General features: G+C 38.3%; 1 protein-coding gene across 1 annotated transcript; it reads right to left on the bottom strand.

Annotated features, from left to right (window-relative positions):
- Positions 1-1,550: 1,550 nt before the first annotated feature.
- Positions 1,551-13,168, bottom strand: LOC128367607 (bifunctional apoptosis regulator-like). Its single transcript, XM_053328222.1, has 9 exons — positions 12,954-13,168; positions 9,504-9,786; positions 7,270-7,368; positions 7,070-7,163; positions 4,572-4,744; positions 4,291-4,435; positions 4,023-4,202; positions 3,432-3,628; positions 1,551-1,942 (listed from the first exon to the last, which is right to left on the bottom strand). The coding sequence occupies exons 2-9, from the start codon at positions 9,776-9,778 to the stop codon at positions 1,750-1,752; spliced, it is 1,356 nt and encodes a 451-aa protein (XP_053184197.1). The 5' UTR covers positions 9,779-9,786; positions 12,954-13,168; the 3' UTR covers positions 1,551-1,749.
- Between the last annotated feature and the right edge of the window lie 1,001 nt (positions 13,169-14,169).

Here is a 14,169-nt window from a genome sequence, read left to right as displayed (position 1 = left end):
GTAGGAGACATTATGTGTGTAGCAGTTCAATTTATGAAATGAAATATGCACTCAGAGTTTACTCATTTTGAGTTTTTGTTGATATTATTTTATTTTATGTTTATTACTGAGGTAATATTAAGTGGTGGTGGCGAGTTCCTATTTGAATGAGTTCCTGTTTTTATGATTTATTTTTGTTTGTTTGCTCTGGATATGTAAAGCACTCTGTGTTGCATCGCGATGTATGAAAAGTGCTATTCAAATTCAGTTTGATATTGAATTGGACCTAATAAAGAGGCCAGTGAGTGTATTTACAAATATCAGCCACTTCTTGATTTTGCCACTTTCAATTAAGTGCCATTTGATAATCAAACCACACAAATATATAAATGAACACAAAAACAAACCCACACAAGTGATAACATTATTTAAAAATCTTTATTTTTTATTCTTTTTTTTTAGTCTTTGTCATTAGATAATCAAAAAAAGATAATTAACAGAACAAAATCACAGTGTAGAACTTTAGTGCAAATAAACAATGTAAAAATAAAACATCTTTGATTAAGCTCTACCACCCATCAAATGGATATAGTATCCCATGAGGCTACTACATCAATCCAGTATAATATCCAGTATACCGCAAACAAAATTATTTCGAATAAAAAAAAAAGAAGTATGATGCAATATCTGTCAGCAGTATAAGCGAGTAAAATCTGCTACGAACAATTTCTTTTTAAAACAACCGCAAAAAAAAAAGTAAGAACATATTTCCTTTAAAAAAAAAATCTAAGTGCCACATAGCTTTCGAAAGGAACTACTGAAACTCCTGCAACAGACTTCAGTGTTATATGTTCCTGTTTTTCTCCTGTTTGAGGCTCCAGATCAGGCCGCAAAAGAACAACTAACATCCTCTCGTTAATTTGACACATTTGCACAATCATGTTTCCAAACCTTTAAAGGAAGAGTGAATTTTTGGACGGCTCTGTAGCACCGAGATTGCCGATAAGACCCCTAAAAATTCAGACTTTTATGCAGAATATAGATTCATGTACACTAATAATAATAATAATACTGCTTCATTCAAACTGATACTATGTTTAATTGATTTTGGATTACGTGCTGTGAAGACATTTGATTTGTATATGCATGAAAAAGCTTGCTCGTCTCACTGCTACAGAGCCATCAGCTTATAAAGAATCCATGATACCAATCTTCACCAAACACCAGCTTTTTGCAACATGACTCGTTGTTTGCATAACTGCCCTCTGGACCATTAGGCAATGTGGTTTGTGAATGCAGGATGCAGGCAGAGAGAGCGACAGAGAGAGACAGAGAGACAGAGAGAGAGAGAGAGAGAGAGAGAGAGAGACAGAGACAGAGACAGAGACAGAGAGAGAGAGAGAGACAGAGAGAGAGAGAGAGACAGAGAGAGAGAGAGCTGCAGTAATCTCCTCTTTGTCAATAACAACACAGATATTTTACTGTCTCTCATCTCGTCGGGTTTTTGTTTCTTTCTACAGTAGCTCAATGCCTCTCTTGTTCCACATGCCAACTACCTAGCCGATAGAGAGAGAGAGAGAGAGAGAGAGAGGGACAACAAAGGAAGCGAGAAAACTTCCTTTCCTACAGCAAATAAACCAGTCTCGTGTGAGTTCGCTGCTGAATATAAAAACACCTCTATTCTCCGGGAGCTGGATATCTGGTGATTTTTTTATTTGCTGCTAACTGTGCGGCAATTGTTCGGGCGCTGCGGTCACTACATGCAGTCTGTCACAGCGCCTGCGTTTCTGGGTGCATTAGCTGCTGCACCACCAGGTCTATGTTAATGATGGGGCTGAAGTAGAGGGCCCAGTAGAAGAGGCAGTTGCACACGAACTGAGGGACGAAAGGCCACAGGAGGGCAAAGGCAAACCCCTGAGATAACATCTTCCACATGTGGTTCCACATCTTGCCCGGCAGTGCCCTGAGGAAAGTGAGTGAAAAAAAAAAGTGTGGTTAATGTAAAAGTAGTATAATTAATAATCAAGCTGTTGTATTGATTAGTGTATATTCTACTAGAGTAACTGGCTGGTTCACAAATTTTCCAAATATGTCTTAAAACAACATTTTTCTTGCTGTAATCATTCCTCCTGTTCATACTGACCATTAGAAGATCCCTTCATAATGCACTTATAATATAAGTGATGGGGGGGGGGGGGGGGGGGATCCATAGTCCTTTAATCTGAAGCTAGTATGAAGCTTCAGCCGTCCAAATGAGTCAAATCATATAGATCATCTTTCAATGTTACGATCTTTTTAGTGTCAAAGTTCCTCTTTTTGTTACTAATACTTCCACTGCAGCTCAATAAGGAAACAAAAAGAGAAAATTTGATGCCACAAAGAGGGAATTTGATGCCAAAAAGACTGTAGATGTGGCAAATATCCACCTGATATGACTAACTCAGACTGCTGAAGCCTCATATAAGCTTCAGATAAACCTTTAAATGAATGTGGATTTTGGCTCCCATCACTTCCATTAAAAAGCATCTGAAGACGATCTTTTAATAGTCAGTGTGAACACATGGAATAATTACAGCGAGGACAATCGTCAATCTTTCAATCTTCATATGGACACCTGACTATTGTTTTAAGACTGTCCTTTGATGTGTAGCCACTGTCATTGTTTCTGCTTCTGTTTCCACTGAACTCAGGTTTCAGTACTAATTTTGGCACAGTCCAGGAGTTCACATTAAGTCCATGTTCCAGGTACAAAAACGAGGAGGGGGGGGGGGGGGGTTGCAATACAACAAAGACAGCAATGAATAAAATCTGTTTATAATCATTGCAAGGAAGTGTGTTTCAATGAACAGGAAACATTATGATTGTGTGTGTGTGTTGCTGCCTCATTATGCATTTGTCCATTTAAACTGCAGATTGTTGGCTCAGTGTTGAGGGTGTGCTACTATTTCAACTACATTTTCCAGTAATCTTGGAATCTATGTAAAATTATTTGCAAAATCACAAATTGTTTCCAGAAGTGGGATCATTTTTTCCACTAAGTAGTAACCAAACACTACAACGCTATATTTATGCCTCAATATTTATGTTGCTATATTTAATTTTTCCACTTCCTACTGTGTGTGGGCTTCTATTAATTTGATTAGACTGACATTTACTGTAAGGGATTCACATGCAAAATAAACTGATATATATACACACCACTTATTCCATTGCTTCCACAACTGCACTCCACCAATGAGTGCATAAAAATGACAACGCTTGGTGTCAATGGGATGACCTACAAAACTTATTGGTTTGTGAAACTAAATGGAAACTTCAGGCAGAACCTTGCACCAAATTATGATAAGCTCCAGATTACAGAGTTGTTTCAATCTAATAATGGAGAAGGTCTATTTCTGACTGTTTGTGTGTGTGTTAGTGTCACAAACTCCCAGCTCTCCCACTCTGTGTACCTGATACTGGCTCTTGTCCAGATCCTCCACAGAGCGCAGCCTTCCAGCACAGACAGAAGCATGGCGTTGACAATAATGAAGCGAGACGTCCAGTAATGAACGCCCAGCCAGTCCCAAGCAAACTCTGCGATCAGCTGGTACGGCAGCAGCAGGTACTTGACGAGAAACTCTCCCCACTGCCGCCAGCTGGGCTCCACCTAATGAACAGAGAGAATACAGAGAAGACACAAGTGGACAGTTATGGAAGAAATTATTTAAAAAGGTGCTTTTAAATTAGACATATGAGAAAAAGTTCGTTTTTATATATTTACAGTAAGCTTTACCATCATTACATCATCTGAGCAGGTAATCTATAACCTCAGTAGGTATATTTATGCACAGATTAACAATTTGCATGTAAATGAAGACCATTCTAGTTGCATTCATTAAGTGAGAATAAGGTTAACATCGCTCATCACAGTTAGCATAATTCCTCTTTAGCACCTCTAGTCGTCTAAATATGGCTTTTAGCATTCTAGTACCATTTTTAGTATAGTTTATATGAACATCTGAATAAATCTACTTTATTTTAACCGGGTTTTGTTTGGTCACCTGCGTGTAGAGGAAGCTGCTCTCCACCGACTGGTCGATGCGCGTGATGGCCGGACAGCAGGTGTGCAGGAAGGGCAGGAACGTTTCCGAGTAGTCGAATAAATACAGATAGAAGAGCGTGAGGCGAGGGGAGCGCTTCAGTGCGTACAGCAAGAACAGAGACTTCCCCGCATTAGCCGCCTGGCAGAAATGGAGAAAGATAAAAGTTAGAAAGCAGTCGATTGATTCTACATATTAAAGCGTTTTGTCATATAATCAGAGTATTGACCTTGTACTCCCAGAGGTTCTGCGGAGGTTTGACTCCCAGGACTTTAACTCTGTCCAGTTCAGCCACAACAGCCCGTCTGTGAGCCTGATTTTCGATGTTGTAAGGAGGCTTTGACAACTCTTCGTCTCCCAGCATCAACAGAAGCCTAAAGAAAAGGAATAGGGTTAGGGTTAGGGTTCTGGGGTTTTTCTCTTTAAAGTTAAACTGGTCTATGAAAAGCTCAAACTTAATAGATAATAAAAAAGGGTTAAAAATCTAAAATTGTTGTATTTTTTTTCTACCTTCCGTTGACTTTCTCCTGCAGGAAGGGCTCCCTGTACAGCTGAGCCCAGGGTCCCAAATGTTCCAGCCAGGAAACGACTTCCTCCGGCGTCCAGCGAGACACGGGCTTACTGATCAGCAAGTCGTGCTCCTCCACCACGCCACTGCTCCAGTGATACACCAGCACCATCACCTGGAAACACACAGATCAGGTTTACAAGTGAAGTAGTTGATTCTGAGTTTTAACAGGTTTGTACAGCGGCTAAAATTCCTCACATGTCAGACGAGTGTTAACATGACAAACACTGGTGCTTCACAGCTGCACATATCACACATCACCACTAGATGTCACTGTCTCTGTTTTAACTAAAACTGAGAAAATTTTGGTTTGACTCGACACAAACGTTAATGATTTGAATTGTGACCTTAATACATTTTATAAACAATATAATACTCACTAATTTTCACAGTTCTGAGCATTTATAGTTAAACATGATCACAGCCACAGTGTGTTATTTATAAGCCAGGCATGTGTGTTTTTACATGTTTTCCCATCACCTGATTTCCTCAGTTATGATAGATATGGAATGAGCACACATTAACCACATTTACTCTCTTTAATTATGCTCCAAAATGATGTAATCCTCTACCTAAAGCTATAAGAGATGTGGGCTATGAACATTTTTAAACAACAGCTGACATATTTATTTAATCTTTTGTCATTTAATTAATGTCATTTTAACTTGTTTTTTAGTTTTATTGTGTCGTATTTTTTTATTTTTCTCTGTAAAGCACTTTGCTCTATAAATAAAGTTTATTATTATTAAAGTTTAGATACGCCTCATATTGTTGTGTTATCTGTGTAACAATGACAAAATCACTGCTGAGGAGAAGCTAAAATAAAAATAAATCATTTTAAGACGTTGTGCATCATCTTGGCACTTTCACCCCTATTTGTGCTGTTTTTAAGTTTTTTGAGATGAGTAAACTGACAGATGTGTAAACTTGAGTCTAGAGAAAAAGGAGCCACGTACTAGACGGAGAATGTCATTTTGAAATGATATTAGCACAAATTTGGCAACTTTTGGCAACTTCTGACATCAAGAAAGAAAAAAAATAATTGAACTATGAATCTCTCTGTTTACAGGTGATGTTTTTTTAGTATGATGATTCATAGGAGTGAAAGAAAATAAAATCTTAAACAAACAAATAAGTGGGTTAAACACACTCATGACTCAAAGAACTGGTCCAGGCTACGGGTCATTTTCCTAAAATGACCCGATTCAATAATGATGTTCATCTATGAACTGGGGTCAAAAATGAGGACCATGCTGTAATCTATTTGCTTACTCCCAGAAACCCCCCCCCCCCACACACACACACACACACACACACACACACACCCACCCACACACACACACAAATTGCCGCGTGGCAAGACACACACTGACGTTGCTCCCGAGTGCCACATGAACAAAATAAACATGGTCTGTGTACATGATATGAACGGCCGACCTGTTCATTCACGACTGTAACAGCTTCGAAACATTACAAAACACTGCTGTTTGAAAGGTTTGATGATAAAGGCATATTTGGTGGGTTTTTAAATTATTAAATTATGTTTAAAAGGACCTCATACATCATTCTGTCTGTATTCTACTAAACATTAGAAATGTACTGACAATGAGCAACAGAATGAGCTCAAACCCTGGACTGTGCATTGTCTCTAATAAACTACTGCAAAGTGATCCAATGACTCATTAAGTTCTCAGAAATGACATTGATCCACAACAACTTCCAACGGACTGCAGCAGGAAAATGTGATGTCTATTTTTTGGGGGGAAATAAAATCACTTTCATGTCATTTTCTGTAAAACATCATCACTACGAAACATTTACAGTAGTAATTCATACATAAAGCACCTCTATGAAGACACTAATAACACAAATGTAACTTCAAATTCAGAGTTTAGTTTAGAGCTGCAACGATTAGTCAATTAATCAGTTGGATGATTGACAGAAGCTATTTCTTATATTAAATTATGGTCATTTTTAAGCAAATACGCCAAAATTGCTGCTTTTATCTTCTCAAATGTAATGACTATTAATTATTTTCTTTTTCATGCATCACAGTAAAGTGAATATCTTTGGGTTTTGGACTTCTGATTGGACAAATGATTAAAATGAAATGAGACAAACTAAATAAAGAAAATAATTGGCAGATTAATCAATAATGAAGATAATAATTTGCTGCAGTTCTAGTTCAGTTTTTGTTCAGCTAAGCGAAAAAATGTAGTCAGGTTGACCCTAAATGTTCATATTTTATATCTCTTATATTTTATATCCGATCAATAAATCAAAGAGCAGCTGGTGAATCTGAATTGGAGGAGTTGGCTAGTTATCAGGAGCTCAGTTTGGAAGCCACCTGCTATTTGAGGTCATTTGACTAGACAAGATAACGCGGAGAAAGTTTGGTTGAGTTGTTTTGTTTGTTTTGTTTTTACTGTTTGATACTTACGGCCACGCATGAGAGCGCAGTGAGGACTCCAGAGAAGAAGAAACCGGCTCCTTTGTGCTGATTGGTCCTGGATCTGCCCAGATTGTCACCATACCTAAAAAAACACACGTGGATAGTTAAATAAAAAGTACTTCCCTTTGCCTCAGAACAGAAATAAAGGTGAGCACAGAGTAGTAGGTGTATCTCAGATTATAAATCACCTCTGGAAGGCCAGTAGACTCCGGGAGACTTTGGGGTTATCCTGGATCTCTGTTCTCCTCCGCTGCACAACCTCACCGAACAGCTTGTCTGTTGCATCTCTGGAAAAAGAGAAGCTTTAAGTTAACATGTGGGTAAAAATAATGAAAAGAAAAAAGTGTGTAATTTAATTTGTGAATGAAAACAGTTTAATAAAACCTCCTTTAGTTTAGTTTAGTTTAGTTTATTTGGATCCCCATTAGCTGTTACCCAGGCAACAGCTACTCTTCCTGGGGTCCATGTTTGAGTGATTTGTGCAAATGTAAACACCCTGATCAAGTCTTTCCCTTTCATACAAGTCACTGTGCACCTTATCCATGGTTGTGATAATAATAATAATTCAGTATTCGTCAGTATAAAGACATTTCCAGATCTTTCTTAAACCACCACACAGCATCACTTCCTGCTTCAATGCCTCGAGATTCTCAGCACGACAACATACTGTAAATAGAAAACCATCACCATCCATCATCCGTCTGCACAGCTGTCGAGTTTGAATAATAAACCAAAACAACAAAGAAGCTCTGGACGTAACGCTGAAAAACCTGAAATAGGGAGGAGGAGACTGTGAGGTCGGTCACGGTCGAAGAAAAGAGGGAGACTACATGAAACGCTGATTTTGCAGCTCCCAGTATAATCCTCCCACTCACACTGAAATAGACTGATGCTGTCCTTATTATTTAATCCCAGGAACAATGAAGACTATATATAATCTCAGGAACTTCTGCATATTGCACATTTATATATACACTGCAGATATATTAACACAGAGATTGTTTTAATGTATATAGATTTTATTTTATCACTTTCACTACTACCTTTTTTCCCACTGTACTGTTGTGTCAATTTGAATTTCTCCCAATATGGGATCAATAAAGATACATCTTATCTTATGTTAAACATGTTTGTAATAATAAGTGTATTATTCAGCATCATTTCATTGTCACATTCTGACACTATACTGAAAGCTTTGAATCTGCTGTTGGTGAACGTGACTGGAAGTGTGATCTAGGACGACTCAACCATTTTGGACGGACCATCTCACCGCTTTACTTTCACTATTGTAAACCTTCATCTGGACCAGCCTCACGTCTCACAGTGTAAAAGGGTTTTAACTCTTGTTGAGAAGCAGCTTAAATGATGTCAGTGAAAAATAAGGGTTGGATAGACGAGCAATTCACAAATATGTTTAAAAATGGTTTTAAAAGCAGCATCAGGTTTGTTAAAATGTACATTTTGTATTTTTGTTGGTTTTATGTCATTTTAAATTACATTTGCACCATTTTTTAAACCACAAGTAAGACTGAATGCTCTTGAAAATGTCAAATGGTGCAACCACAAAAGAATGATGAATAGTAAATATTTTATCCACCTACAGTGTATTTAAAGTGATGGTTCGGCGTAATTTCGACCTAACGTCATATGCGCCATGATGTCTATCTAAACACCACCTCAGCCGTTCATTTTCATTTGGTCGGAAAATAGTGGAGTTAGACCACACTGGTGGTCCCGTTAGCGCCTGTGCTAATCCATTCAGCTGATGGCTCTAACTCCACTATTTTCTGACCAAATGAAAATAAATGGTTGAGGCGCTGATTAGATAGACCTCATGGTGCATATGACACTAGGTCGAAATTATGCCGAACCATCGTTTTAAGTGCACTTACATAAATGTAAAAAAATGTAAATGGTTCCTGATTGACATGATTCCCCAGATTAAATTTAATATTTAGAACAATTTTATTTCATTACCTTTATTGAATATAAAAAAGTTAGAATGTAAGATCATGCCAAACTAGTTGATTTGGTGTTTTATTGAGAATTTAGCGTTTTAACCAAGTTTAATTTAATTATTTGCTTTTATGGTTACACCACTTTGACATGTTTGCCATAACCCTCTAATATATTCTCTCAAAATGGATTAAAAGCAGGAATTTTATGCTGAGTTCACAAAAAAAAGTTATTTATATGCTTATTTTCTAATTTTAACGCCTTTAAATTTGACTAAACCACATAGACACAAAAAAACGTCATTGACCCAAATACTGAGTTTATCTGGAGGTGTATTTGAACTTCACCTCTCACACACATTTTTCCCCCTGCGGTTCTCCGCAGTATGTGAGAGCAGCAGAATCAACGCCGTGGTCGCAAATCAAACATCGGAGCGTTGATATGCGTCTAGCTGTGAAAAGCATACCTCAGCAGGATGTTGATTTTAGGAAAGCCTTCCCACTTCTCCCGACACTCGGGGCACTCGTTCTTGTGAGAAGATTCCCACCACAGAGCCAGACAGTGGCGGCAGAAGTTATGGCCGCAGGTCAACGTGGTGGGGTTCACCAGGATGTCGTAGCAGCAGTGGCACGAGAATTCATGTTCGGAGATGTCCGAGGACTTGGAGGGAGGAGGAGGAGGATCATCCATTAATGCCTCCAATCTGTCATTTGATAAATCTCCCTCCATCTGGTGCAGCATCGCCAAGCCTGGAAAAGACGAGACACAAAGTTATAAGAGATGGTGCATTTTATTCAATCAATCTCAATCAATCAATCAATCAATCAATCAATCTTTATTTGTATAGCGCCAAATCACAACAGAGTTATCTCAAGGCACTTTGCACATAGAGCAGGTTCTAAACCGAACTCTTCAGGTTTTAACTTTAAAGAGACCCAACATTCCCACATGAGCAACAGTGGTAAGAAAAAACTCCCTTTTAACAGGAAGAAACCTCAGAACCAGACTCCGAGTGGGCGTATTTCCTTCTTTGTAGACTGTGGGTCACATGAGGAAAAGTGAATATTAAAAAAAAAGGCCAGATTTGACGTAAAAGGTTAAAAAGGTTCATACCAGTTGCTTTACATGTTGTGTCATATTTACACTGCTTCATCTATTTATGCTTGGCCATGTATTTGATTTGATTTGGTTGAGTGGTGGTTCTCCTCCCAAACGCTACGGGGAACATGGTAAAGGCCGACTGGGCACAGATTTATAAGGTCATGCCAATCATAACAGGCGGTGGCCGATGGTGAGAGAAGTTTTTTGACTTAACTGTAGTGACTATGCTCTATACTTTAGCCATTAGCAGCCAATATAGGCTAAAGTATTGGGCATAGTGACTACATTGTGTTTTTGTGTATGATATTCTGTTAAATGGTGTAGAATGTATTATGAGAAGCACCTTGTAGACTTGGTTTGTAAAGCTACTGTAGAAATAAAGCTCATTATTATTATATATATTATTTATATATGGGGTGGCTGTGGATCAGGAAGATTGGTGGTTCGATTCCCGGCTCCTCCAGTCCACATGTCGATGTGTCCTTGGGCAAGACACTTAACCCCCAAATTGCTCCCGTTGCTGCGCCAACAGTGTATGAATGTGGATGAATGGTTAACTTCCTCCTGATGAGCAGGTTGGCCCCCTGTGTGGTAGCTCCTGCCATCAGTGTATGAATGAGTGTGAATGGGTGAATGGGTTGTAATGTAAAGCGCTTTGAGTGGTCGCAAAGACTAGAAAGGCGCTATATAAGTACAGTCCATTTACCATTCAGTCCATATATCTTTGTTACTACAGTAGATATTATAGTCAAGTATAATTCCTGGTGTAACCTTGGCAACCAAGACATCATACCCCATTATAATTCAAATTTACATTAAATCCTGTCATTTCCCCCTGTTGTAATTGAGATATCATGTGTTGGGGGTTTTTTTGCTTCTTTTTGGCTTTCATTCATTTCTTCACAGCAACAAAATATTAGCAGACTTTTAAAACTTGCTTAAACTGTTTAAATCCATCAAAATCAACATCAAGTCTGCATTATTGGGTCAAACTGCATTTAAATGGCAGATTTAGTGAAGCCAAGTGAAGCTGATTCTGGTGCATCTCTCTTGACTTTTTGGCATGATCGCTGCTTTTCTTATGACACTTACTTTATACCTGGCATGAACCTGTGGTGTGATTTCTGCTGTTTAAGTTGGCATACAGCACATGACAGTGGTGTGTACAGTGGCGGCAAATCGTGGTGCCAGGATGCCGCTTGTGGTTTCTACTCACTGCTCACTACACTACACGTGGAGCTGATGACTGCAGGGTGACAACACTTCAACATGCCGCCTCATCAGCCGCTCGTCACTCGATACGTACCAGCTGTCAACATCACACTGAGGCATGCACTTTCTCTCCAAATGCACTTCTATGCATTCGGCTGCTAATTTTTTGTTCTTTTATTTGGTTTTAGGGCTAAAAGGAACAAAATTTGGGTTTTTTTATGTGTGGTTGCATGCAAGTACACAAGAAAATTACAATAATCTTAATCTTAATTACATGCAAATATGTATTAAAAAAAAAATAGGAAGTGGTACCTGGCAGTGATGACAACTTTTTTTTTTTTGGTGTCATAAGTTGGTTACAGTAACATACCACTGAAATTTGGCACATACCACAGGGAGTAAACCATCATACATATATACGTACATACAGTAATTGGCCACTTCATTACCAATCAATCAATCAATCATTATGTGTATAGCACTTGTCATACATGCATGTAACACAAAGTGCTTTACATATTTGGAACAAACAAACTTTAAAAATAGGAACTCAGGAAATGCTATCTGCAATGAGGTAACACCAGATGTAGCATAACAACGTAAAAATAAATAAATAAATAAATAAAATAATTAATGAATAAATAAACTAAAATAAATAGCTAATAAAAGATTAAATTCTATTTTTCTGAAGTTTATACGGTTTTTGTTTTAACATTATAAAAAAAAGTGCTAATTTACTTTATATGTATTAACGAGGTCGTACTAAGGTGGATTATATTGACTGGTGTTCATAATATTTTGTCCACTCCATTATATATACACAATATACAAATATTATGAACACACCAGTCAATGATAATGCACTTCAGTAGCCACCACCACTTTATACGACCTCAGTAATAAACATATAGTAAAAAGACAATGTATAAACTTCATAAATGTACAATTTAAAGCAGATCTGTTGCATTGGATTGAATTAAATTGCACAGGTGTAACTAATTAAGAGGCTGGTGACTGTATATACCATACAAAATGGTGATATATTACCAGTGACATATGTAAATAATATAATATAATATAATATAATATAATATAATACAATATAATAAAACAATAGGAAGAGGTATACATGCTCACTTTCAAATAATGTTTCAAACCACAGAAAATATATAGAAACCAAAAGTAAACAAGCACGCAGGTTATAATAGCTTCAAATAACGAGCTTATTATTTAAAAAGCACTGAATAATAAAGGTTAAAACTCATCAGCATAATACAATAACCCAAATAGAAACTAAGAAACATGCTTAGTTTTGACACTAAGGTGAAATAATTGTGATAGCAGACCTGTGAATTAATCACATCCTGGTTTGAACATTAGCTGTAAACGCTACTATGTGATAGCTGTAGCAAGTCATCAGCTATCAGCTAGTTAGCAGCAGTATACACAACATTTTATTAACATTACAGAGGCCTAAATATAGTGTGTTGAGCGTTAAGATTGATGTTTTGTCATCAGGCATCAATGGAAAGCTACAAGCTAACACTTCACCCAGTTACCTTTGCTATGTCAGCGTCCCTCTGTAACAATAACCCGTGTTTACCTTTTCTCAGGAGCGTCCTCTGACAGGTGACCCGCAGGAGGAGGACATCACTGTCAACTTAGATAACTTAGAGTGTGTTTGTAGAGAAATAAAAACCCTTAAATAAAGCAGTCAGTGTCCCCGGGAGCGCGCATAGAATGTTTCTGCTCTAGTCGCTGTCGCCATGGCTGCGCGCCGCCGCGGAAAACCCCTCGTGAACACGCCTACGTGCACGTCGACGTGTCATGCGGATGGTTGTTGGTGATGAAACTCCTCCTCATTGGGTTTTCACACACACCTACACTCACACGCACGCATATACACACAAACACACACACGCACACACACATAAACACATGCACAGACACAGACAGAGACACATACACACTCAAACACGCACACACAAACACACACAGACACACGCACTCACCCACCCACACAAAGACACACAGACAATACAGTCACATACATATTCACACACACACACACACACACACACACACACACACACACACACACACACACACACACACACACACACATATTGGTCTGTAGTGCACAGTCCTCAGTTATGATGCAGCAGAGTTTGCCCTGCAGAGACCTGATCTTTGTCCATGTGGCTTTTAAAAGCGGCTCTGGTGCAAAGTTCAGATTAGCTTCACCTCTCTGGCTCTGAGGCAACTCACATATGTCTCTTATTTCTGACCAGGATAATAATCAAAAACAGTTACTTATTAACAGAGGATGATCATACTACAGTGTTTCTACAGATAAGTTAGTCCTAAATCACAAAATTATATGACAAATTATCTTATCTTGATATTGAAGCCAAATATCGCGATATCGATATATAATATACGATATGACTTTGATTTCACATTTGTTTGAAATTTAAAGTGTAGCAATAGTGAAAATTAAGCATTCTTAAACAATAAACGACAACATGTGTCTTCCTCAAGCTTGGCTCCTCCACCAGAGGAGTTTGAGGGTTCTGCGTAGTATCTTAGCTGTTTGTAGGACTGCAGTGTTCTGGACAGAGACGTCAGATGTACCTGGAATCTGCAGGAGCCTCCCACAGCTCCCATTGCTGTGGGGAGTAAAGTCAACAGTGGTGCCATTGGTAATGCCAATGGCACCACTGTTGACTTTACTCCCCACATCTTTTCTAGCTCCTTTTTCAGCTCTTGATATTTTTCGAGCTTCTTATGTTCCTTCTTCCTAATGTTGCTGTCGCTCG

The sequence above is a fragment of the Scomber japonicus genome, chromosome 2, assembly GCF_027409825.1.
Source record: "Scomber japonicus isolate fScoJap1 chromosome 2, fScoJap1.pri, whole genome shotgun sequence".
Taxonomy (NCBI): Eukaryota; Metazoa; Chordata; class Actinopteri; order Scombriformes; family Scombridae; genus Scomber; species Scomber japonicus.
The sequence above is the reverse complement of the archived record's forward strand: the minus strand, read 5'-3'. Positions and strand labels throughout refer to the sequence as shown.